Raw genomic sequence first — 27307 nt, 5'->3', positions numbered from 1 at the left:
GTGAATTTTTATTATATGTGAATTATAGAATAAAACTGTTTAACAACTGTGGTGACTTAGGAATAAAGCGACTCATAGATAAATGGAATATAGTAGAGAAACCAAAAGATCCATTAACGCAATTTAGTACACAGTAAATACAGTAATACAATCTTTTTCAATAAGAAGTCAGTCAGAAATGAAAAGGAAAAGTTTGAAGATTTGATTACATAAAAGTAAAAACAAAATTCTATAAAATAAGATACTCTAAAGAAAGAAAAGCAACTTAAAACACTATTACTTTCACTTCTTTGAATCACAAATACTTAAAGTGAATTTTGATTTGATTCCTTAGGAAGAATGATCAGAAATGGAAAACCTTCATAAAAGGTATAAAGTATATTCCAGTTTTACATTCCTGCCATCTTTATCAACTCTAGGTGTTACGAGAAACCAAACAAAAGGGGAACCTGGGTGGCTCAGTCAGCTAAGTGTCCAACTTTGGCCCAGGTCGTGATCTCATAGTTTGTGAGTTCAAACCCTGCGTCGGGCTCTATGTTGACAGGTCAGAGCCTGGAGCCTGCTTCAGATTCTGTGTCTTCCTCTCTCCCTGCCCCTCCCCTGCTCATGCTCTATCTTTCAAAAATAAATAAACGTTAAAAAAAAAAAAAAGAAACCAAATAAAAAATGAGTGAAAGAAAACAATAAAAATATTTTTGTTATTTAGATAAACAACCCCCAGAATCTGCCTGCTTTGTTTTGCATTTCAGCGATTATCAGTGATGAAGGGTATTATCTCAATTATTTCAAATGCTTAATCACCACACACAAAAAAATCCTTTGTGCATTCTTGTGAGTGGTTTTGTTGATATATATGAGGTATTGCTGCAATTATTTCTTTTTACTGCATGTCCTGCTGTTTCATTTAATTCAGAAATCTAGCATAAGTCAAAATAAACTAGTAATGGATACCTTCGTTACATTTTCACAAAAAAATTTAAGCATCAATATTAAACAAAACATCTGAATAATTAAAAATTCTTAACAGTAACTGCCTTATAAGCTGATATGGTAATTTTAATGTCTTAAAATGAAATACAAGCAAAACAACTATTTCTCTAAGAATCTTAATTTCAAAATGAGGGTGCAAACAGCACTTATTTAAGTTAATTAAATAGCACGAAGGGTCACGGTAATAAATACATAATTCACACTGCTGAACTCCCTTCAATTGTTTAGGCCTGACAAAAGTGCCAAGACAGTGGCTGTAATACGAGAATAGATCGTAGTCATTTATCAGTGTCAAATAGATATAAAATGACTGATGTTGTTAAGCGTGCATACTGTGGTGAGAGCTGGAAAGGACACTCTGTGAAGCTGAGCTGTATCACCTTGTTTTTATCATCGGCAGACGGCTATTAGAACCACAAAGCAGTGTTGCGTTCAGTAAGGAACAAAATTGATTTCATTTCAATTCTGTTCTTGTGTTTTTTTAAAATTAATTTCTTCTAGAGCAATGAAATTTCATTTCCCCAGAAAGGAGAAAAACTTAAAAATCATTATTATCACTATTAAAGCTTAGAGGTAAAGAATGAAAGAAAAAAATAAATGGATTTTTCTATCATCAAGCTTACTAGATACATATAAAGAAAGAAAAATAAATAGACTGATTTTAGTCATGTTTTCAAAGCCAAATTACATGAAAAATATCTGGATTTTAAAAGTAAACAGTGCCATCATTGGCAGTGAAATGTACAAGTATTGTACATTTAATGCACAATAAAACTGCACATTAAAGCAAAGAGGAAAAACATGGTGAATTTAAAATTTAAAGCTAAGTGTTAGAAGTATTTATTCTGGGAGGCTGGTTTGTTACTCCCAGAATGCTGGAAGGGCTCAAATGTTGAGAACATTTTTTTTCTGAATTATTTTTAAATCTAGGTTGTAAATAAAACAAAAAACAAAAATAAAAACAAACACAACAAAATAAAACAAATTAGGCTCATTACTTTATGTTCCATTTTGCTTTTGGCCAAATGTACAATTCTTAATCTAAGAAATTCCCTATTCACAATGCTTTTTCTTGCTTTCTAAATATCAAGACTACCCTGAAGGGTAGAATTACCATTACCATTTACCATTTACTGAAAATATTTACTGAATGAGATTTACCATTACTGAAGACATCCACCCTCCCCCACCCCCAATCTAGGCAGCATAATTCTATAGGAATATTTATAATGTTTTTATTTTAAAAATATTATATTACTTTTTGGACACTAAGATAAGATTTACATATATAGTAAATCATTCTGATTAGACTCTTGGCTTTATTTAATTTTATCTAATAATTTTACAGCAGAATAATGAGTCAAAAACTACTTTTAGTTTAACTAAACCCAACTATAGAGAACTCTTCAGTCATGCCAAGGCAAATATGAACACCAGTCTATTCAAGGGCAACAGTATGATGAAATTTTTAAGAACATCAGAGTTGACAAAATGGGACCACCAAATAAAAGTTAGTAAATGCCTTTGGCATGATATCACCAAGGTGATTAGAGGAAATTAAATTTCAATGACACTGCATATTACTATACTTATTTGTATATTTTGCAGAATATTTACAATATGGGAAATACTACATCAGATCAAAATGGAGAAAGACAAACAACTCATCTTCTGTTAGAACCCTTTATCACAGCACACTGAGATGTGATAATACAGATGTATGCATGAAATGATCTAGCAGAACAAAGACAGCAATTAATTTTCTGAGGATAGTGAGTAAAGATTTACAAAACTAAGCTGGGCAATAAAGAGAAAATTGAAATTTATCAAGTGAAAGAGGTCAAAACAGCTTTCTAGGTAGACTATCTTAGACAAAGACAAGGACTAAGAAAGGAAAACTAGCTAAAAAATGAGCAATGTGTCTAAAACCATATGAGCTGGAGCATATGATGTGTTTATTATGTGGGGCTGTAACAGAGTAGGGCTGGAAGTGATGAAAAATGGTCAGATTGTAAAGGGCCATGATAGGGAATTTGGATATTATCCTGGAGATATTGACAATCCAGTGAGGGTTTTTGTTTAATTATTAACTTTAGTAAGGCATAATTTACAAACAGTAAAATGTGCATATTTTACATGTGCAGTTCAATGAGTTTTACCATTATCTCATCTTTGCGAACTTTTGCCTACTCCAAGTCTCAAAGATTATGTTATCTCTAGAAATCTGGCAGTTTTACACTTTTATATTTAGGTTTATGACCCATGAAAGAGAGAGAGAGTTGGTTTTTATATAAGGTAAGCAATGAGATTTTTTTTCCTATACAAATATTTAGTTCTAAGCACTTCTTGAAAAGATTATCATTTTCCCGTTGAATTACACTGACTCTTTGGAAAAATATAATTAACTATACAAAAGTGGGTCTATTTCTGGGTTCTCTATTTGTTACATCAATGTTTACGTCTATCTATAGTATAATACATTACTGTCTGGCTTAATATAACTTTTTAATAAGTTTAGAAATCACATAGTGTAAGGATTCCAATATGATTTTTGGAAAATTGCTTGGCTACTCTAGGTCTTTTGGATTTGCACACAAATTTTAGAATCAGCCTATCAATTTCTACCAAGCTAAATTCACTTACTAATTCTGGTAGGTTTTTTTGGAGATTCCTTGGAATTTTCTGTGTATACAATCATGTTATCTGTAAATAATGACACTTCAATTTCTTCCCTTCCAAGGGCTTTTAATTTTTTCCTTCCTTATTGCACTGGCTAAGACCTCCAAAATAAGAGAATAGGAGTGATGAGAGTGAACATTCTTGCCCTATCCCAAACAGAGGGAAAATATTCAGTCTTGCTCCAGTCAGTATGATGCTAGCTGTGGACTTTGTGTGGACACCTTTTATCAGGTTCAGCAAGTTCTCTTTTTATTTCTAGTATGAGTATTTATCATGAATAGATACTGAATTTTGTCAAATGCTTTTTTTGCATCCACTGATGTGACCATATGGTTTTTCTTCTTTAGATGGTTAGCATGGTTGACTGCATTAAAAGATTCTAAAGTATTAAAAAAATATATTAAATTATTAAATCAGTCTTGTATTCCTGGACCAAATCCCACTTGGTCATAGTGTGCTGTTTTTTTTTTTTTTAAATATATTGCTGGATTCAATTTGCATTTTGTTTAAAATTTGTGCATCTATATTCATGAGAGACACTGTTCTGTAGTTTAATTTTCTTGTACAATTTTTATCTAGTTTTTGGTATCAAGGCCCTCATAAATTTAGTTCTCTTCTACTTTCTGGAAGACATTGTGTAGAATTGGTATTATTTCTATTTTAAGGGTTGGAAGAATTTGCAATGAAGCAATCTATACCTGGAGATGGATTTGAGGCTGGCCTCCTGTTTTTGTAAATAAAATTTAATGGGGCACAGCCATATGCACTCATTTACCTACTGTTCCCCACAGTTTAAGTTGTCTTTGGGTCCCCATTGCTGCCACTGTTACTTTTGCTACTACTGTGGGGTTAACTGGGGGTTGGTGTATGAGAGAACAGAGAGAAATAGAAAAGAAAAAGGAATTTCCTCCATTCTCTCTGAGCATTAATTAGAAGACCCTTTCCCCATTCCTTAAGTTAGAGTTAGAGGGCTCTGTTGGGAGTTCTTTCTGTGCTAATGCCCTCCTTTTGGGTTTCAGGCTGTCTGGAGTCCAGACTGGGGGATACTGGAAGCAAATAAATCATATATTTACCACCACTTTGGGGTTCTTTGAATTCTGGTCTTCTCCAATTTATCTGCTATTATTTACTTTTCAGAGATGTCAAGTAGCTGTTCCATGCATTCTGGTATTGAAGTTGCATTCAGTGAAAGAGCTTATTTTCAGTGCCATAAAAATCCTCTGTGCTCTACTCATTTGTATCCCTTGTCCCCAGTGACCACTGTTCTTTTCACTGTCTCCGTGGTTTTGCTTTTTTCAAAACGTCCTATAGGTGGAATCACACAGTAGGTAGCCTTTGCGGATTAGCTCCTTTCACTTAGTGATATGCATTTAAGATTCCTCCATATCATTTCATAACTTGATAGTTTATTTCTTTTTAGCACTCAAAATATTCCATTGTGTGGGTGTGCAGACCATTCATTTTTAATATAGTTATTAATGTTGGAATTTAAGTCTACCATCATACCATTTGTTTTTTATTGGTCCACCTCGTTATGTTTGTATCTTCTTTTTTCTCAAAATTCCATTTTATCTTCACTACTAGCTTATTAGCTATATTTTGTGGCTTAATTTAAATTTTCAATCTGTTCTTCTGGCATTTACAATGTACATATTTAATTTATCATAATTTACCATTAAATTGCTTCATGTACCATGTAGGAACTTAATGTATTTCCATTTTCTCATTAATGTCTTTGATCACTGCCATACATTTTATGTCTCCATGTTTTTAAAATTATTTTTTTTTTAGAAATAAAGCAAGAGGGGGGAGAGGGGCAGAGGGAGAGGGAGGAAGAGAGAGACAGAAAAAGAATGAGAATCTTAAGCAGGCTCCATGCTCAGCGCAGAGCCTGATGTGGGGCTTGATCCCACGATCCTGGGATCATGACCTGAGCTGAAATCAAGAACTGAATGCTCGAATGAGCCACCCATGTGCCTCAGTCTATGTTTTGAAACCCATAGTACATTATTTTTGCTTTAAATAGTCAATTATCTTTTACCAAATTAAAAAAATGAGAAAACAAAGTCTTTCTGATTGATGAAAAGTCACTGATGAAAAGTTTTTGCCATGATGAATTTCATGTTGTGCAATGTCTGAGTTTTTTGTTTTCCTTTGTTGCCATTAAAGTCACTTGGGTCCAGTTTTTTTCTTTTAAGGCTTGTTTTTAAGCTTTGTTAAGGAGCATGCAGGTTAGCCTTTATTCTAGGACAGTTTATTTCCACTATGAAGCTATGGACTCCCCACTCTTGCTGGTTGAAAGTCAAAACCCTAAACAGCCTCCTGTAAACTTTGGGAACTGTCTGGTTCACAGCTGCCCCAGATGTTCTGCCTAAACTCAGGCATTTAATCCTACACATATACATCTTACTCATCCAAAACAGAAGGGGACATCATGTGTAGATTTCTGGAGCTCTTTTTCTGATTAATGTGTCCTTTTTAGTACTTGGCCCTGCAACTTCCAGCTTCTATTCATTTAGTACTACCACCAGAGGCTCAGCAGGGTTTAAAGAAAAAAAAAAAGTGTTATATTTCTTTGTATAATTCTTCCTTTATACTTCCATAGCTGAAATGACCACATTTTCCTTACTTTGAAATTTCCCTTTCAAGACTTTCCTGGTTGTACTTTAAAAGGGGATTCTAATATTTTTGATGTATTGGCCTTACTATTTATTTAAATACAAGTACATATACAATAGCAGTGAAAGAAATATAGAATGTAGATGGTGCCAGAAGGAAACATTAAAATCACACACCTCCTTCATAGTATTCTAAAACAGCTGAAACAATTAGTCTAAGGATTACTAGGTAAAGCGTAGTTAGGATTTCAAAATTTCACTAGACATCAAATAATATTTTGTTATAATTAGGTAGGAGAAAATGAAAATATTATCTTAAATCTCCTCTAAGAGGGGCGCCTGGGTGGCGCAGTCGGTTAAGCGTCCGACTTCAGCCAGGTCACGATCTCGCGGTCCGTGAGTTCGAGCCCCGCGTCAGGCTCCGGGCTGATGGCTCGGAGCCTGGAGCCTGTTTCCGATTCTGTGTCTCCCTCTCACTCTGCCCCTCCCCCGTTCATGCTCTGTCTCTCTCTGTCCCAAAAATAAAACAAACATTGAAAAAAAAAAAAAAATCTCCTCTAAGATTAAAACATGAATGAATTAGTACTGTATTTAAAATTGTAGCATTAAGGGGTTCCCAGGTGGCTCAGTCAGTTAAGAGTCCAACTCTTGGTTTCAGCTCGGGTCATGATCTCACAGTTTGGGGGTTTGAGCCCCACGTTGGATTCTGTGCTGGCAGTGTGACGCCTCCTTGGGAATCTCTCTGCCCCGTTCCCACTTGTGCTCTCTCTCTCAAAATGAATAAATAAACTTAAAAAAAAAATAATACAATTCTAGCACTGAAACAATAAAATGGTTACAGTAAAGAAGAAAGCAACATTTTCAAGTTTCCAAATATCATCCAAATACCAAAGGTATATAAAAACCAACCAACCAAACAAAAAGAAAATGCAATAAAATTTCATTTGTGCTTGCTTCACTTGCTTTGCTGTGTTCAAGCTTTTTGGAGAAAGAGAAAATGATACTATCAAGGTGTTAATTCCATATCATTGCGATCTTAAAGTGAAAACAGGGCAACAAGGTGCTGCTTTACTCTAATAGTGTTTATTTGCATCTACTAAATTCAATTTATGCATCAACAATGAAATCAAAGCTAGAAATGAATTTTACGAAATTGTATTTTAAACATACAGAGAACAATATAATGACCACCCGGGACCCAACACTCGGCTTTGCCAAATCTTACCATCCTCCCACAGTTCCCTCAATTTCTAAAAGGAATGATTCAGATATATGGCACCGAACCCTCTTTATAGCCTTCCCTGATCCTACTTCTACCTTTCCCCAGAAGTGACCACTCACTGAATTCCGTAGTTATCATTTTTAAGTGTTGCTTCTTACTTTTACTATGTGTGTGTATGTATAATTGTTTCACATGTTTTCAAGCTCCATATAAACAGTGCATTGTAAGAATCCTGCAACTTCTTTTGTTTAAAGTTGCTTCTGACAGACACGCATATATGATTTATTACAGAGATTTTATTGTATGTAACTACCATATTTATCTTCAGTTAATGGACATTAAGGTTGCCTCCAACTGTTCACTTCTACAAACCATACTGTTGTCAAGATACTTGTACACAGGTTGTGGGGGAGACCCTTCAGAACACATGCCTAGGGAAGAAAACTGGCTGTAGTGATGGATACTTATACATCTATACTTGATGGCAGCAAACTGTTCTCTAAAGTTGTACCAATCATGACTATCAGCTGAAGAGTTTAAAAGTTCCATTTGGCTGCATTATTGTCAGCACTCAGCATTGTTAAATTTTATGTGTTTTTTCCTGGAGTGATGTTTAAAACACAGTCTTTTACATAGTTTTACCTGGCCTCTCCTGAGTTACTAGTGATGTTGAGTATCTTTTCATCAAAGTTAGTTGTACATTCAGCTCTGTATGTACAGCTCTGTATGTACAGTTAGTTGTACATTCAGTTGTACATTCAGCTCTGTACACGAAGGAAGAAGATAGTCAGGAAGGTTTCAGTGAAAGTGGGACAGGACAACTTATATGTAATGAGTAATTTAAATATAAAAAAAGATTCTATAATCAAATTCGAACTTGTGGAGTTAAGGGTGTAGGTGTATCAGAACTATAGGTGCTCATCTAAGTGAAAAATCAATGAGGTGTAAAACAAAGAATGTAGAATTGGACCAGTCCTCGAACACTTTAAGATTTGAGCAGGTGATGACAGTGGAGAGCATTCTAAGCATATATATTGAATACAATAACTACTGAATGGCATTCTTTTTAATTTATACTTCACCTCTGTTGGTGATACTTCTCTTTAGTCACTTTGGAAACGAAAATATTTTTAGTTATAGTTGCAACTTAGGAAATACTACTTATTGCTTAAAGAAACGTTTTCTGAATGATTTGTGGTACTCAAAAGCCACAGAGTAAGTCACATACATTTTAAATGGTGGGAACTAGATTTAAATAAGAGTTTTCTTTAAATTACTACTTTAATGAAATAACATGCCATCTAAAATTCATGTAGCTCTGAGAACATCTTAGATCTGTTGTTACTTAAACACAGTGGGCACACAAAAAATTGTGCGGAATGAAGGGATATTGTTAACTTCAAAATGAATAAGACATTTCTCCCCTTTTACTATTACTTCTCACCTGCTTTCACTGAAAATGGCTTTTCCAGTAGAAATACTGTTTGTTTCCAGTGTGTTTTGGCACTCTGGGGGCCCGTGGAGAACACAACCTGCATTGGTAGAGTTCAAAAGTATCTGATGAAGTACAAGATTTTTAATATCATGGTACATTAATCTACGACATCAAATACAAGCTCCAATTGCTTACAACATCAAAATGCTTATGATCAAACACCTGGGGGCACAAAAATAAAATAAATGTATTTCACATAATTAATTCTTACGAGAAAACTCAGGATACTTACCCTCCTGTGACAATTCTTCTCAAAATATATATCGAAGTAGCCAGCAATTGCCTGTTTTTAAGAAAAGAAATATAAATAATTATTAAACTAATTACATGACATAATAATTATTCAGTCTTTTAAGACTTGGCAAAAAGAGGGGAGCCTGGGTGGCTCAGTTGGTTGACTGTCCGACCCTTAATTTCAGCTCAGGTTGTGATCCCAGGGTAGCGGGAATGAGCCCTGTGTTAGGCTCCTCACTGAGCGTGGAGCCTGCTTGAGATTCTCTCTCCCACTCTGTCCCCTCCTCCGTTCACATACTCTTAAAAACAAACAAAACAAAACAAACTTAGCAAAAGAATCCATTTCAAAGATACTTCTTTGAACTTAGATACTTCTTAAACTTATGATAGGTCACTATTCTTCCCGTAAAAGAAGTTACATGTAAAAATAAAGTAACGTAATTTGACTTTTCCCCACAGAAACAATATAATAAGAAGGGCAACAAGGCTAATCAAATAATCAACACATGTTTGATTAGAGAAATGACTGTGGTAGACTACTGAAAGGTGAGAGATTACACGAAGGAAGAAGGCTCAATCGGCCCCTAGCTGACCCACTGTCCCAAGGAGGCTGCTGAACAAGTTGAGCCATCTTGGACCCTGTTCGCTCCAGTCAAACCAGACAACTGCAGCAGCAGGAGGGACCCGAGGAGGGACCGGCAGAAGAAATAGTAGATAAGTACAGTCTAGATTGCAGAATCATACACAAATAAATCCAAATGACTGTGATGTCAAGGCACTCAGTTTTAGGGTGGTTTGTTACACAGCAATAAACGTAATTTAAACATACTCTTTTATACAAAGATCTCATTTAATTTCTTCCGATCTTGTGCATCCAATCTTAAAGTACTATGACTATTTTTATGATGAAATCAATGGAATTTTTAAATGTCACTTTTTTTTCTGATGATAAAACATGTAATAGTATTCAAGTAAAACTTATGTTTAAGCATATACCCAAAGGAGAACCTCTGAAATAACTCTAAGGGTTACTGCAATAGTATAAAGAGGTCTCTAAAAGATGATTATTCAGATAAATATATATTTTTCATTTCTTTTTATTTAAAATTTAAGTGATACCATTTGTTTTTCTTTCACTAATAGACCTAGCATAATCTATTTTTAAAACCGGCATTAAAAAAAGCTTATAAAGTGTTAAAAACAGGACACTGATTACTAAAAAATCACTATAAAGATAATTTGTGTATCCTGCTGCTTTTGTTGAGAATGTGAAGTTAATTTATTGGTCTGTAAGGTTAATATGAACTGGGTCCAAAACCAGCTCACTATTCAATGCTGAGGTTCATTATATTTTAGATACCAAGAGGGAATCAAAATACACAAAAGAAACACAAACACCACATGATTTCACTTATATGTAGAATCTAAAAAACAGACAAACAAAACAACCCAGACTATTAAATACAGAGAATAAACTGGCAGTTGTTGCAGGAGAGGTGGGAGGAGGTGGGTGAAACAGATAAAGGGATCAAGAGGTACAAACTTCCAGTATAAAATAAATAAGTCATGGAGATGAAAAGTAGAGCATAGAAGATATAGTCAATAATATTGTAACAATGTTCTATGGTGACAAATGGTAGCTACATTTATCACAGCGAGCACTGAGTAATGTATAGCATTGTTGAACCATTATGTTGTACCCCCAAAACTAATATGACACTTTATGTTAATTATACTTCAATAAAAAAATAAAATTTTAGTGTAAAAATTAAAAGCTGAATAAATCTGAGAACATTTGCAATATATATTACAAAGAGTCACTGTCCTTTGTACATTAAGCTACTACAAAATTAGTAAGAATATGTCAAAAATTAAGACAAAGCAGGAAATTTATAAAAGAAAAATCAAATAATAAAGCATATATAAAAAATATTTGACCTACTTAGAAAAAAAAGTAAATTAAAACAACCAGATACAGGGGCACCTGGGTGGCTCAGTCGGTTAAGCGTCCGACTTCAGTTCAGGTCATGATCTTGCGGTCCGTGAGTTCAAGCCCCGTGTCGGGCTCTGTGGTGACCACTTAGAGCCTGGAGCCTGTTTCAGATTCTGTGTCTCCCTCTCTCTCTGACCCTCCCCCATTCATGCTCTGTCTCTCTCTGTCTCAAAAATAAATAAATGTTAAAAAAAATTAAAAACAAAACAAAACAACCAGATACAGTTTTCTTTGATAATGATGAGGAAAACAAATCTTTAATAATATCCACAGTAAATGGGGAAAGTAGCATTCATACTGGGAGAACAAACTGAAATAACCTTTCTAGAGAGAACTCAGTTAGCAATACATATTAAAAGGCAAGACATTTGCATTAAAAAGAAGTCAGACACAAAATATATGATTCTATCCATATATAGAAAATTCAAAAATAGTATGACTAACTTACAGTGTTGTAAGTCAGGATAGTAGTCGCCCTTGCAACAGCAATAGAAACTGGAAAGACTCAGATGGAGGGCTCCCGGCTGCTAGTAATATTCTGTTTCTCCAGCTGAGTGCTGGATACATGGTAGGCATTCACTTTGTTCAATTTTTTCAAACTACATTTAAGATTTGTGGACTTTTCTGTTGTGTATGTATGTGTTGTAGACTCAATCAAATGCATATACTCACTGACTCAGTAAATCTAAACTTAAAAAAAAATTCCATGGAAATTATCAAGTATGCTTGCAAAGATTTAGCCACAAGAGGCCAATTTTAGCCTAAATTTTCAATAACAGGTCACCAGTTAATAAATCATAATACTTTCATATCATGGAATAACATTTTGTCCATCAAAAGTAATCTTGTAGGTAAATATTTATCGAGTTGGATATTAGGTAAAAAGAATAGTACATGTATTATGGGCACTTATTATATGTTATACAAACGTGAGTATATATGTACATGTCTGAAAAGATATTCACCAAGCTACTGAAAGTGGATGACAGATTTGGGAAGTTCATATTCTTAATCCTTATCTATAATTTACATTCCCCCCAAAAAAAATAAACAGCTTCTGTGATAATAATAAATCATTTTTGAGCTAAATGGTCTACAGTACTGCATGAAGATGCACTCAATTCAACTATTACCTTTGTATCAGTTCCCTTATGAACAACCAAAAACTACTCATATCTGCACTCCCAGGGCTACAGCAGTATCTAATAACGTAACAGGAACTACATGAATTTGAAAATAAAGACAATTTCCCCAATTACAATACAATAACATTTCTATAATAATAACAATATACATGATCAGAAAATGTGACCTAAGTCTGAAATGTATAAAACACACAAAGTAAAACATCCTATACTTAACTCTGGTAAAAAGACAGACTGGCAATATTATTATGGTAGAACAATTGCAATTACAATACACTATAGGTCATAACAAAGAGAAGAGGTTGATGCATGACTTTACAGTGAAATTAAAAAGTCAAAATATTTGTGAATACAAAGATACTTTAGAACTGTCTTCCAATCCCCAAACTGCACTACCTATGAAATTTAGTCCAAAATCAAAAAAGAAACTAACTTTCCCCTAACCCCCCAAAAATACAGTGAAAGAGATACTACATAGTTTGGGGTAACAAGAAAACAGGTTTTATGTCTCAAGATGAATAAATAAAAATGAAAAGCATAAATTCATTTTGGTTTTGAGAATTTGGCAGGGATCTATGACAAAGATAGATCTGAAATCACATCTAGCTTACAGTTCCCTTTGAAATGGAGTTTCTTCAACTCCTCAAGCAGATTTACCTTCCTAATGATGTCTGGTGGAGGGCAGTATTAAAATCAGTTTCATAGCATACATTAAGCAGAACCATGAGAAGTTAGGAAGAAATTCACTTATGATAAAAAATTATGTGCAAATAATCTATCTACTCATCAGGCTTTGAACATTCCCCTAACTGAGCAAGTAGAAAATTCTTGCTCTGAAAAAACCAAAGGGAATTTCTGGTTTTAAAATGGGTGTTAACCCTCAAATAGAATGCCACTTAAATAAAGGGAAAGGGCTCCCTCTACCACCATGTCCCCCCACTCCCCCCCCCCGCCACTGTATAAGTGCTCCTTAATAATTAAAATAGGTATTAGAAAAAAGAGGAAAAAAATCTTAAACTTAAATCACAGTCCTAAAACCCAACTGAACCATGATTAGTGTTTTTATTTCTGCAAAGCCATTATAACCAATCAAATACGTCAGCTGACTTGGAGACAAAGTTATTTATTTTGCTGCAGAACGTAAACACGCCACACTATTTTTCAATTAGTTTCACTACCTTGTTACCAGCACTTTGACAGACTATCTCTAGGTCTTTCAAATGTTAATTTCAATGAACTTACACTCTCTCTGTTAAAGTCATTCAAATGTAAGAATAAACAACAACCACAGGAAATTGAAAATGATGACTAATAGGCAATGGTAATAAATAACTGGAGCACAGCTTGACACGTGCTTGAAAAAGATCAGATAGGTTATAAGGCCTGAGCACAGAATAAATTTCTCTTTTGTTCCACATGTATATCTTGTCAGGAGCAAAGGGAGCTGCTGAGGGGAAAAATAAGCATTAAAATAAAATATCTGTAGGAGTTGGGTTAATCCTCGGAGACAAGGTCACAGTTAAATAAATAAAATTTCACTGAATTGTACCACTGTCAGAAAAATTTTAGTTAAAACGTCCTTAGACTGAGAGATAGGAGAATCTGTGCTAATTAACAACAAGAAGGATTATAATAGAAGTAAACAGAATAAAAGGAAAATACATGCACATACGGTAAACTTCTGGGCAGTTTGATCACATTTGTAATTTGGTGGGAATCCTCCACATTTCATTTGAAGTATATACACGAAAATAATTCAGGCAGATAGCTTTGTTGTGCATCTTAAACATTCCTAAGCATTAGAATACGGTTTTTCAAAATGAGTTCTTTGTTCTTCTTTGTGGGTTTCACAAAAAGGAAGAAAAGAACTGACAATATTTGTAAACTGAATATTTAAAAATCTGTTTTAAGCTACATTTTGTTTGTTTATCCTATATACACAAAGGTAGATGCAGTTCATTTTACACATGCTCGTTTGAAGAACAATGACTTGGAATAAAAATAAATTATTTTCTCATATATTTTTGTGTAGTGAGTATTTCTTTAAAGAAAACGTATCGTGTGTATGTAACAGGATGGCAGCCAATGAAATAAGACCAGACTAGACCTTATGAGGAAGAAGGAAATTAAAAATTATCATTATCACTATCACCTGCAGGGAGTAATTTATCATTTCTGTTCTTCATTGGTATCATGTTCCAACAGCGTGTGGTTACAGCAGATACAATTAGGCAGCTGGCCACAGAAGTAGGAGGATAATGTGCTTTTGATGGAGTTTATCCAAGCATGGAGATAGAGTGTTTGTAATCCATGCAGCAGAATCACTATGACAAAAATACAATTCATTTTTTGTTGGAGTATTTCTTTCAAAATCTTAATACAGAACTCAAAAGCCTACTGATGATGAGTCTGAAACAAGTAAAGAAAGAGTAAGAAGATAATGCCTAAGAATGATTACACAGCTTACATTAGTGTATACAAATGAGATGAAAATACAAACATAAACCATGCAAGCTGCTGCATAAAGACTACAAACACTGCTAGTAATAACTGGTAATTAAACGAAGAAGATGTAATCAATCAATACGAAAATTATACATTATGATTTTATCACAATATTAACTATAGCTTAAATTATGGACTCTTTCTTCTTCAATTAATTTTCTATTTTATCCCAAGAGAAAATTTGCATCTTTCTTTTCTTTCATGATTCCTCTAGGGAACAATACACATTAAGTGCCATATAACTCTCAAGGGATACTGCCAAATTGAGTAGAGTTTAGAAATAGACCAAGCAATATGGGAAGTAGCAAAACAGACGATAGGTCTAAAAATATTTTTAAAAAGGTACCTTTACTGAAAACCTTAATGTAATTAATTTTTGATCTATATAAAATAGTCCCAGATTATAACTGAAATTTCTTTTAAATTTACTTAGTCTGCTTCCCTTGTAATTTCAAACTTGCTTATTAAAGTGATTTTAGGGGGCAGAAGGGATCACCTCTTTAGAGCCTAGAATAAAAGTACTTTACCTCTGACATTTCATAAATTGATATTTGACATGTCCTAACTGCTCTACATTTCTTCCTAGCTATAAACACAAGATACTGTTTTGTACACTCGAAACTCACTGACATTTATTAACATTTTCATTTTTAAAAAGCTTTTGTTTTACTTTTTTAATGTCTATTTTTGAAAGAGAGAGAGGAAGAGAGGGAGAAAAGAGAGAACGAGCAGGGAAGGGGGAGAGAGACAGGGAGACACAGAATCCCAAGCAGGTTCCAGGCTCTGAGCTGTCAGCACAAAGACTGGTGGGGGGCTCGAACCCAAGAACCACGAGATCATGACCTGAGCCCAAGTCAGACGCTTAACCGGCTGAGCCACCCAGGCGTCCCTTATGCATTTAGTTTTTTTTAGATTGCACATATAAATGATAGCATGCAGCTTGTCTTTGTCTGACTTCTTTCTCTTAGTGTAGTTCCCTCAAGGAGTATCCATGTTGTTGAAAATGGCAAGATTTCCTTCATTTTATGGCTGAATAATATAGTCCATTATGTGTGGACACACACACACACCCCAAATCTTTTTTATCCATTCATCTATCGATGGACACTTAGGTTGCTCCCATAGTTTGGCTGGTGTGAATAACACTGCAAAAAATATGGTAGTGCATCTATCTCCTTGAGATCCTGTTTTCATTTCCTTTGGACAGATATTCAGAAGTGGGATTGCTGGATCATATGCTCATTCTATTTTCTTTTAAAGTTTTTGTTTTTTATTCATTTTGAGAAAGAAATAGAGAGCAAGCAGTGGAGGGGCAAAGAGAGAGGGAGACAGAATGCCAAGCAGGCCCTGCGCTGCCAGCACCTTAACCAATGAACCTGAAGTTAAGATCATGACCTGAGCCAAAATCAAGAGTCAGATGCTTAACTAAGACACACAGGTGCCTGTTAGTTCTATTTTTAATTTTCTGAGGTACCTCCATAACTGTTTTCCATAGTGGCTATACTAATTTACATTTCCACCAAAAGTGCACAAGGGTTTCCTTTTCTCTACACCCTCACCAACACTTGTTACCTCACTACTATACTGATTTTTAAGAACACAGATTCATTTTCCTGATTATATACTTCAGCATAAATGGAATCATACACCAGGTAGTGCTGGTCACTGGCTACTTTCCTTGTTGCTTTTTTAGATTCATTTATACTGTTGTGTATTACTTAAACTGTTATATGGCTGTAAGGCATATGTGACTATACAGTTTATTTATCCAGTCTACGATTGACAGGCACTAAGTAATTTTAAGTTGGGGCTTTTATGAGTAGTGCTACGAACATTCTCTTATGACTATGTCTTTTGGTGAACATATGTATTAACTGTTGTTGGGTATACACCTAACAGTGGAACTACTGGTATGTGCGTATTTACCATTTTTGTTAATCTTTATTTTTTCCTATATACTGGCCTTCCATCGGGGTCGTTCTCTGTTTGCCTGAATACCTATTCATATCTCCTTAGTATAGGTTAGTACAGGTTGTCTGGGACAAACTGTCTTTCCCTCTTTTTATCTGTTCATCTGAAATTTTTTAAATTTCAGATTCATTCTTTTTTTTAATCTTTTTTTTTTAATGTTTATTTTTGAGAGAGAGAGAGAGAGTGGGAGACACAGAATCCGAAGCAGGCTCCAGCCTGCCCAACGTGGGGCTCGAGCCCACAAACCGCCAGATCATGACCTGAGTTAAAGTCGGATGCTTAACCAGCTGAGCCACCCAGGCACCCCTTTTATCTTTTTGAAAAATATTTATTTATTTTTGAGACAGCGAGCACGCAAGTGGGGGAGGGACAAAGAGAGGGGGACAGAGGATCCAAAGCAGACTCTGAGCTGACAGCAGCAAGCCCAATGTGGGGCCTGAACTCACAAACCGTGGGATCATGACCTGAGCTGAAGTTGGACGCTCAACCAAATGAGCCACACAGGTGCCCCCAGATTCATTCTAAAAGATATTTTAGTTGTGTAAAATTCAGGGTTGGCAGCTATTTTCTTTTAGTACACTGAGGATATCATCACTGTATTATCTTTTTAATTCTGTTGTTTCTGTTAAGATAACATTTATTGGTCTATTTACTGCTCCCTTGAAGATAATTCCAGCACTCTACTCATAGCCCCACTGACTGCTTTTAAGATTTTCTCCTTGGTGCATCTGGTGGCTCAGTTGGTTAAGCACCTGACTTCAGCAAAGGTCGTGAATTCAGAGTTCGTGAATTTGAGCCCCGCATGGGGCTCTGCGGTGACGGGGCAGAGCTCGCTTGGATCCTCTGTCTCTCTTGCTCTGTGCCCCTCCCCTGTGCGTGTGCTCTCTCTCAAAAATAAATAAACATTAAAAAGAAAATTTTTTTTCTCCTTGAATTCTATACTGTTACTAGGATGTCCTAAGTGTAGGTTTTTTTCTTCCTCTTTCTGATACAATTCACATATCATAAAATTCTATTTAAGTAAGCTGTATAATTCAGTTTTTAAAGAATAGTCAGACTTGTACAACAATCTAATTTTAGAACATTTTTATTACCCCAAAAAGATATCCTGTATCTCCTTCTAATCCCAGCCCTCTCTACAGATTTGCCTATTCTGAACATTTAACATAAATGGAATCCTTCTGTAGTTAGCACTTGTACTTAACATACCGTTTTCAAGCCTCATCTGTGTAGTATTATGTACTAGAACCTATTTTGTTTTATGGCCAGATATTACTTCACTGTATGGATATAGCACATTTTGTTTATTCATTCTTCAGGGGATGGACATCTGGTTTGTTTCCACTTTTTAGCTATTATGAATAATGCTGCGATAAGCATTGACGTACAAGCGTTTGTGTAGACATATGTTTTCATTTCTCTTGGGTATATACCTAGAAGTGGTAAAATCAGTCTTATTCATAAACACAAAATGGATTAAAGACCTAAATGTGAGACCTGAAACCATAAAATTTTTAGAAGAAAACATAGGCAGTAATTTCTCTGAATCAGCTGTATAAACATTTTTGTTTCTATGTCTCCTCTGGCAAAGAAAACAAAAGCAGAATTAAAACTATTGGGACTACACCAACATAAAAAGCTTTTGCACAGTAAAGGAAACCATCAACAAAACAAAAAGACAACCTGCTGAATGGGAGAAGATATTTACAAATGATATATCTGATAAGGGCTTCATATCCAAAATATGTAAAGAACTAATGCAACTGAATACCAACCCCCTCCCCCACCCCAAATAATCTGATTAAAAATGGGCAGAGGACCTGAACAGACATCTTTCCAAAGATGACATACAGACGGCCAACAAACACATGAAAAGATATGCAACATCACTAATCATCAGGGAAAAATAAACTAAAACCATAATGAGATATCACTTTCTATCTGTCAGAATGGCTAAAATAAAAACACAAGAAATAGCAAGTGCTGGTGAGGATGTGGAGAAAAAGGAACACTTGTGCACTGTTGGGGATGCAAACTGGTGCAGCCACTGTGGAAAACAGTATGGAGGCTCCTCAAAAAATTAAAAATAGAATTTCCATATTATCTAGTAATTCTACTACTGGGTATTTACCCAAAGAATACGAAAACACTAATTTGAAAACATACACGGACCCCTATGTTCACTGCAGCATTATATACAATAGGCAAGATACGGTAACAGCTCAAGTGTCCATCCATAGATGAATGGATAAAGAAGACGTGGTTTACATATATAATGGAATATTACTCAGCCATAAAAAGGAATGAAATCTTGACATTTGCAACAATATGGATGGATCTAGAGGGTATAATGTTAAGTGAAATAAGTCAGAGAAAGACAAATACCATAGGATTTCATTAATATGTTGAAGTTAAAAAACAAAACAAAGAAAAAAAGAGACCAAAAAAGCCAGACTCCTAAATACAGAGAACAAACTGGTGGTTGTCAGAGGGGAGGTGAAGGTGGGGGGAAGTTGGGTGAAATAAAAGGGATTACGAGTACACTGATCTTGATGAGCACTGAGTAATGTACAGAACTGCTGAATCACTATACTGTACACATGAAACTAATGTAACACTGTATGTTAATCATACTTAAATAAAAACAAAATTGGGAAAAAAAGAATCTTATTCAAGTTATGTTGTGCTCCTTGAGTTGTAGCTCATTGTCTGTCATCTGTTTTAGAAAATCCTCAGCCATTATCTCTTGAAATACTATTTGAAATATTCTCACCTCCTTTCCTTTGGTACTCCCATTTAAACTTATATTAGACCTTTTCTTGTATGCTCTGTATCTCTTGCCCCTCCCAAACCTTCATCCTTGTATCTTTCCATGCTTCCTTTTGGATATTTCTTTCTGACTTAAAATCCAGTTCAATAAACCTCTCTACACCAGTGTGTTAAGATCTGCTGCTAAATTCATGTTAAGTTCAGTTTCAGAGTATCTGTTTGACTTTTTCAAATCTGCTATACTGCTTTTTAAATGTTTCTAACTCTTTGTTTGAAATTTGCACTTTCTTTTGTCCTTCAACTTAGTATGCACAGTTATTTTTATTTTTCGTTTTTTTAAGTAGGTTCCATGCCCAACATGGGGCTTGAACTCATGACCCTAAGATCGAGCTGAATGCTCTACTGACTGAGCTAGCCAGGCACCCCACATAGTTATCTTTAAAGTCCATACCTGATACCTGGAGCACCTGGAGCTCTGTTTTCATTGCTTACTATTTCAGCTGGTTGTCTTGTGGCCTTGGGTGACTGAATACCTTTGATTATGCTCTGAACATTATGTCTGAAGCACTGTAGAAATAATTTAAGACCTATTATAATAATCTTCTAAAAAGAATTAGTTTGTGCAAGGAATCTAGGAGTGCTAGCAAACACTGAGATCATCTTAAATCTAATAATGGGGTTTGAGAATTTCCTGGGCCACCCATATGATTTGAAGCTAGGCTGCAGTCCATGAAAAGGTTTATTTATCTCTAATTTTACTCTATTCTTCGGTGCAGTCTTTCAGGGTCATGTTGCAAACACTGAGAAATCGTAAAGGCCCTATTTTTATATTCGGATACATCCAGGCTAGCCATCCAGGCTATCAAAGGGCTACACAAGTCTTTTAACTGCTTCTTCTGAATTAGTAAATGCCTATGAGGCAAAAGCAGTACCAAATGTCAGTCTCATTTCTTTGGATTTTCTTCTTTTCTGAGTCTTAGCTTGGTAATGCTTTACTATCTTTGTGATGCCTTCAAATAGACAGTGTTTTATGTATTTTCTTTAGCTTCTGTAGTTGTTCTAGCAAAAGGGTCACTCCATTTTGTGTAGTCCACCATTACAGGAGGCAGATTCATTATTGCATTATTTCTTCCTACCTAAGGCTCCTGGCCTGTAACACTCTCCCCCATTCCCTAAACTAGCTTCTTCTCACTTACTATGTCTCCATTTAAATGTTACTTCCTCTGGGCAGTCTTCCCTAATCCCACAGAATAGATGTTTCTGCACTACCTGTAATAACACTTCCCATGCTGATAATGCTTTTTGTTTAATTACAGACCCTAATAGGCCCTTAAGGGCAGTCTCACTATGTCTGTGCTCACTTCCGTGTCCTCACCGCCCAAGCACAATGCCTGGACATTCTACCTCAACAGTGAAGACAACTGTGCAGTTACAAAGGCATGAAAGAGTGTGGGATGTGCAGGGACTATAGGAAATTAATAACGATTCACTAATTGAGTGAACCAAAAAATAAATGATGAAACGACATAATATGCTCAACTCCTATCAACCTTTGGGAAAAGAAAATCATGATGCTTTACCTCTTATAACTTCCTATTTTTTAAAATTCTAAAGTGGTATTAGATGTCAACTACTTTTGAGAAACAACCCTTGATGTCTGTACCAACAATTACTCCCTCTCTACTAATCTAGTGCTACAGTATTAGGAAGGCTTCCTGAAAGAAGCCACACCTAAAGTATAATCTTAAATATGAGTAGGATTATTGAGGAAAAGTAGGTAGGAGTACACCAGGCCAAGGGCATCTTTTACATGCCTCTATTATTAAATTCTCTCATAGAATCCCGTATTACAATGATCTATTTATATGTTGGCCTCTCCTACTAAACAAAGGTCTTCGGGGTCAGAGATTATATTCTGTGTTATATTCACAGTGCCTAACACACAAGTCTGCTTAAATGAAAAGCTGTCTTGGGAAGTATTTTGTGTGTGTGTGTGTGTGCTTGCCACTTAAAAACTCCTGCAGCCCATTGCTTCTCTAGATTTCTGTTACCTGTTTCCTGATATATCATCAGTTTCTCACTATTTTATATCAGTGCTTATTATTTCCTTATATTCCTTTGAAATTTCCTTATATTCCATTAAAAGGCAGCATGCTTTCCCTAGAAACCATCGCCTAAAGGCTCTATGGCCCATTCCTAATTCCTCAAATGGCAGAAAATACTACCAGAGGTAAGTAAATGTTATACATTTTAAGAACAAAATAGAAAATATATTGAATTTAAAAATCAATGCAGAAGAAAAAGGATACTAGTTTTGTGACAGCTGAAGAGTTTTAAAACTCAAAAATATTAATTCACTTTTGTGGCTAGGTGATCAAGTTCTACCAAATGCTACTTGTCTTTACAAGCCTTTTGTTTTACAAATGAAGGGACGGAACACTGAAAGAAATTCTGACAGAAAGTGTAAAGGGGTAGGCAGAAGATGTGATATACTTTACTTTCCACAAACGGACAAGATATTTTCTCTTTTGAAACGTTGAGGTAAAAAGATGGTTTCCACTTCGTCATGTGAGCCTTACTAAAAAAAGTATCCAGCATCTGAAGTGAGATCTAAAAACCTGGTAGCATTCATTTATGTGTGTCCTTTGAGGCTACAGTTTTTCAAAAAAGGTAATTATACCAGTTGTCTTAAGTTCTGCCTTTATATTTGTAATTTCAGTGGGGTTTGTTTGTTGTTTGTTTGTTTGTTTTGACTGCTACCTCTGCACACTGCTGGGTGAGACAATGACATACATCTCTGGGGCCCCAGGACTCACTCTGGCCCATCCTATATCCATGGGGTTGGATGATGAATGAAAGGATGAGGAGGAAAAGAGAAAAAGAAATCAGATGGAACACGATGGTACAGCCTTTGGAGACAGCCAGGACATATCACTTATTAATTAAAGCAAAGGGTATTCTGTAATAGTTATGTCACTGTCTTTGTGATCTAGAAATTTAAAATGTGACTCTTTGTAAAACTGCAGGTAGAAAAGAAGAGATTTTGCTTTGAGAAGCAGCTGGTATGCATAAATGAAGCATTCTGAAAAAAGGTCTCATTTCTCCAATACCTTAGCCATTCTGGTATATGGACAGATTAAAGAGTTTTCATTGCATTACCTGTGCCTGTAAAGAAACCAGTCTTAGTGAGGTGGTACTTCTAGCCAGATTAATCATGCTTACTCAATCCTGATGGAAAAAGTAAATTCCATCTATCAATTCTCACAATCTGAAATCCCCCTTACCAAATGGATGTTAAAAATAGGGGCACCTGGGTGGCTCAGTCAGTTAAGTATCCCAAAGCATTAGGTGCTTTAGGATTTTTAGAATTTCTGAATGCCAATATTCACGATGGCTTCTGCCAGAGCACAAGTCAAAGGAAATCTGAACTGAGAAAGATTACTTCCTTGTAGGTTATTACTCCAGGGATAACTGCCTGAATCAAAGAGGAAAATACCTGGTCAAACTCATTTACTATCACAGTCTAATAATGCTAATTGGCAGCCTCTAAGATAAGTCCAAGAACTCCCCTGACATGTCTAATCAAGAGTCCACTATTATTGATTATTTGATAAATAAACCATTTTTATGCTTATTGCTGTGCTTGAGATAACTATTTCAGTCCTGCTTGAGTGTGATTATTTCTCTCAGATTTATTCTGCCTCTTGGCATTAATGATTTCAAGCATGACCCTATTCCCATCTAGAATTAAATTATGATTGTAATACAGCTTAAGAATTTCAACACTCTACTCAAATTATATTTTAGAACAATATGATGTGCTAATCCTTTTATAATATAACTCACCTGGCAGATTTAAAATCACCGTTAATGAATTTTTTAAAATGCCAACTCAGAGGCACTATTTATTCCATGGCTTTCAAAGGAGGATCAAGCAGAGGAATTTTTTTTTTTTTTTATGAAATTTATTGACAAATTGGTTTCCATACAACACCCAGTGCTCATCCCAAAAGGTGCCCTCCTCAATACCCATCACCCACCCTCCCCTCCCTCCCACCCCCCATCAACCCTCAGTTTGTTCTCAGTTTTTAACAGTCTCTTATGCTTTGGCTCTCTCCCACTCTAACCTCTTTTTTTTTTTTTTTTTTTCCTTCCCCTCCCCCATGGGTTCCTGTTAAGTTTCTCAGGATCCACATAAGAGTGAAACCATATGGTATCTGTCTTTCTCTGTATGGCTTATTTCACTTAGCATTACACTCTCCAGTTCCATCCACGTTGCTACAAAAGGCCATATTTCATTTTTTCTCATTGCCACATAGTACTCCATTGTGTATATATACCACAATTTCTTTATCCATTCATCAGTTGATGGACATTTAGGCTCTTTCCATAATTTGGCTATTGTTGAGAGTGCTGCTATGAACATTGGGGTACAAGTGCCCCTATGCATCAGTACTCCTGTATCCCTTGGATAAATTCCTAGCAGTGCTATTGCTGGGTCATAGGGTAGGTCTATTTTTAATTTTCTGAGGAACCTCCACACTGTTTTCCAGAGTGGCTGCACCAATTTGCATTCCCACCAACAGTGCAAGAGGGTTCCCGTTTCTCCACATCCTCTCCAGCATCTATAGTCTCCTGATTTGTTCATTTTGGCCACTCTGACTGGCGTGAGGTGATACCTGAGTGTGGTTTTGATTTGTATTTCCCTGATAAGGAGCGACGCTGAACATCTTTTCATGTGCCTGTTGGCCATCTGGATGTCTTCTTTAGAGAAGTGTCTATTCATGTTTTCTGCCCATTTCTTCACTGGGTTATTTGTTTTTCGGGTGTGGAGTTTGGTGAGCTCTTTATAGATTTTAGATACTAGCCCTTTGTCCGATATGTCATTTGTAAATATCTTTTCCCATTCCGTTGGTTGCCTTTTAGTTTTGTTGGTTGTTTCCTTTGCTGTGCAGAAGCTTTTTATCTTCATAAGGTCCCAGTAATTCACTGTTGCTTTTAATTCCCTTGCCTTTGGGGATGTGTCGAGTAAGAGATTGCTACGGCTGAGGTCAGAGAGATCTTTTCCTGCTTTCTCCTCTAAGGTTTTGATGGTTTCCTGTCTCACATTTAGGTCCTTTATCAATTTTGAGTTTATTTTTGTAAATGGTGTGAGAAAGTGGTCTAGTTTCAACCTTCTGCATGTTGCTGTCCAGTTCTCCCAGCACCATTTGTTAAAGAGGCTGTCTTTTTTCCATTGGATGTTCTTTCCTGCTTTGTCAAAGATGAGTTGGCCATACGTTTGTGGGTCTAGTTCTGGGGTTTCTATTCTATTCCATTGGTCTGTGTGTCTGTTTTTGTGCCAATACCATGCTGTCTTGATGATGACAGCTTTGTAGTAGAGGCTAAAGTCTGGGATTGTGATGCCTCCTGCTTTGGTCTTCTTCTTCAAAATTCCTTTGGCTATTCGGGGCCTTTTGTGGTTCCATATGAATTTTAGGATTGCTTGTTCTAATTTCGAGAAGAATGCTGGTGCAATTTTGATTGGGATTGCATTGAATGTGTAGATAGCTTTGGGTAGTATTGACATTTTGACAATATTATTTTTCCAATCCATGAGCAGGGAATGTCTTTCCATTTCTTTAAGTCTTCTTCAATTACCTTCATAAGCTTTCTATAGTTTTCAGCATACAGATCCTTTACATCTTTGGTTAGATTTATTCCTAGGTATTTTATGCTTCTTGGTGCAATTGTGAATGGGATCATTTTCTTTATTTGTCTTTCTGTTGCTTCATTGTTAGTGTATAAGAATGCAACTGATTTCTGGACATTGATTTTGTATCCTGCAACTTTGCTGAATTCATGTATCAGTTCTAGCAGACTTTTGGTGGAGTCTATCGGATTTTCCATGTATAATATCATGTCATCTGCAAAAAGCGAAAGCTTGACTTCATCTTTGCCAATTTGGATGCCTTTGATTTCCTTTTGTTGTCTGATTGCTGATGCTAGAACTTCCAGCACTATGTTAAACAACAGCGGTGAGAGTGGGCATCCCTGTCGTGTTCCTGATCTCAGGGAAAAAGCTCTCAGTTTTTCCCCGTTGAGGATGATGTTAGCTGTGGGCTTTTCATAAATGGCTTTTATGATCTTTAAGTATGTTCCTTCTATCCCGACTTTCTCAAGGGTTTTTATTAAGAAAGGGTGCTGGATTTTGTCAAAGGCCTTTTCTGCATCGATTGACAGGATCATATGGTTCTTCTCTTTTTTTTTGTTAATGTGATGTATCACGTTGATTGATTTGCGAATGTTGAACCAGCCCTGCATCCCAGGAATGAATCCCACTTGATCATGGTGAATAATTCTTTTTATATGCTGTTGAATTCGATTTGCTAGTATCTTATTGAGAATTTTTGCATCCATATTCATCAGGGATATTGGCCTGTAGTTCTCTTTTTTTACTGGGTCTCTGTCTGGTTTAGGAATCAAAGTAATACTGGCTTCATAGAATGAGTCTGGAAGTTTTCCTTCCCTTTCTATTTCTTGGAATAGCTTGAGAAGGATAGGTATTATCTCTGCTTTAAATGTCTGGTAGAACTCCCCTGGGAAGCCATCTGGTCCTGGACTCTTATTTGTTGGGAGATTTTTGATAACCGATTCAATTTCTTCGCTGGTTATGGGTCTGTTCAAGCTTTCTATTTCCTCCTGATTGAGTTTTGGAAGAGTGTGGGTGTTCAGGAATGTGTCCATTTCTTCCAGGTTGTCCAATTTGTTGGCATATAATTTTTCATAGTATTCCCTGATAATTGTTTGTATCTCTGAGGGATTGGTTGTAATCATTCCATTTTCATTCATGATTTTATCTATTTGGGTCATCTCCCTTTTCTTTTTGAGAAGCCTGGCTAGAGGTTTGTCAATTTTGTTTATTTTTTCAAAAAACCAACTCTTGGTTTCGTTGATCTGCTCTACAGTTTTTTTAGATTCTATATTGTTTATTTCTGCTCTGATCTTTATTATTTCTCTTCTTCTGCTGGGTTTAGGCTGCCTTTGCTGTTCTGCTTCTATTTCCTTTAGGTGTGCTGTTAGATTTTGTATTTGGGATTTTTCTTGTTTCTTGAGATAGGCCTGGATTGCAATGTATTTTCCTCTCAGGACTGCCTTCGCTGCGTCCCAAAGCGTTTGGATTGTTGTATTTTCATTTTCGTTTGTTTCCATATATTTTTTGATTTCTTCTCTAATTGCCTGGTTGACCCACTCATTCGTTAGTAGGGTGTTCTTTAACCTCCACGCTTTTGGAGGTTTTCCAGACTTTTTCCTGTGGTTGATTTCAAGCTTCATAGCATTGTGGTCTGAAAGTATGCATGGTATAATTTCAATTCTTGTAAACTTATGAAGGGCTGTTTTGTGACCCAGTATATGATCTATCTTGGAGAATGTTCCATGTGCACTCGAGAAGAAAGTATATTCTGTTGCTTTGGGATGCAGAGTTCTAAATATATCTGTCAAGTCCATCTGATCCAATGTCTCATTCAGGGCCCTTGTTTCTTTATTGACTGTGTGTCTAGATGATCTATCCATTTCTGTAAGTGGGGTGTTAAAGTCCCCTGCAATTACCACATTCTTATCAATAAGGTTGCTTCTGTTTATGAGTAATTGTTTATATACTTGGGGGCTCCGGTATTCGGCGCATAGACATTTATAATTGTTAGC

The 27307-nt window shown here is 35.8% G+C and overlaps 1 protein-coding gene across 1 annotated transcript in view; it reads right to left on the bottom strand.

The window, feature by feature from the left end:
• The window catches only part of PRMT3 (protein arginine methyltransferase 3), a 143740-nt gene that overhangs the window by 8106 nt on the left and 108327 nt on the right, over positions 1–27307 (bottom strand). Inside the window, 2 exon segments of the mRNA XM_030331855.1 lie at positions 8954–9041; positions 9237–9287. Of these exon segments, the coding sequence (XP_030187715.1) occupies positions 8954–9041; positions 9237–9287 (139 nt within the window).

Source organism: Lynx canadensis, chromosome D1 (assembly GCF_007474595.2).
Source record: "Lynx canadensis isolate LIC74 chromosome D1, mLynCan4.pri.v2, whole genome shotgun sequence".
NCBI lineage: Eukaryota > Metazoa > Chordata > Mammalia > Carnivora > Felidae > Lynx > Lynx canadensis.
The sequence above is the reverse complement of the archived record's forward strand: the minus strand, read 5'-3'. Positions and strand labels throughout refer to the sequence as shown.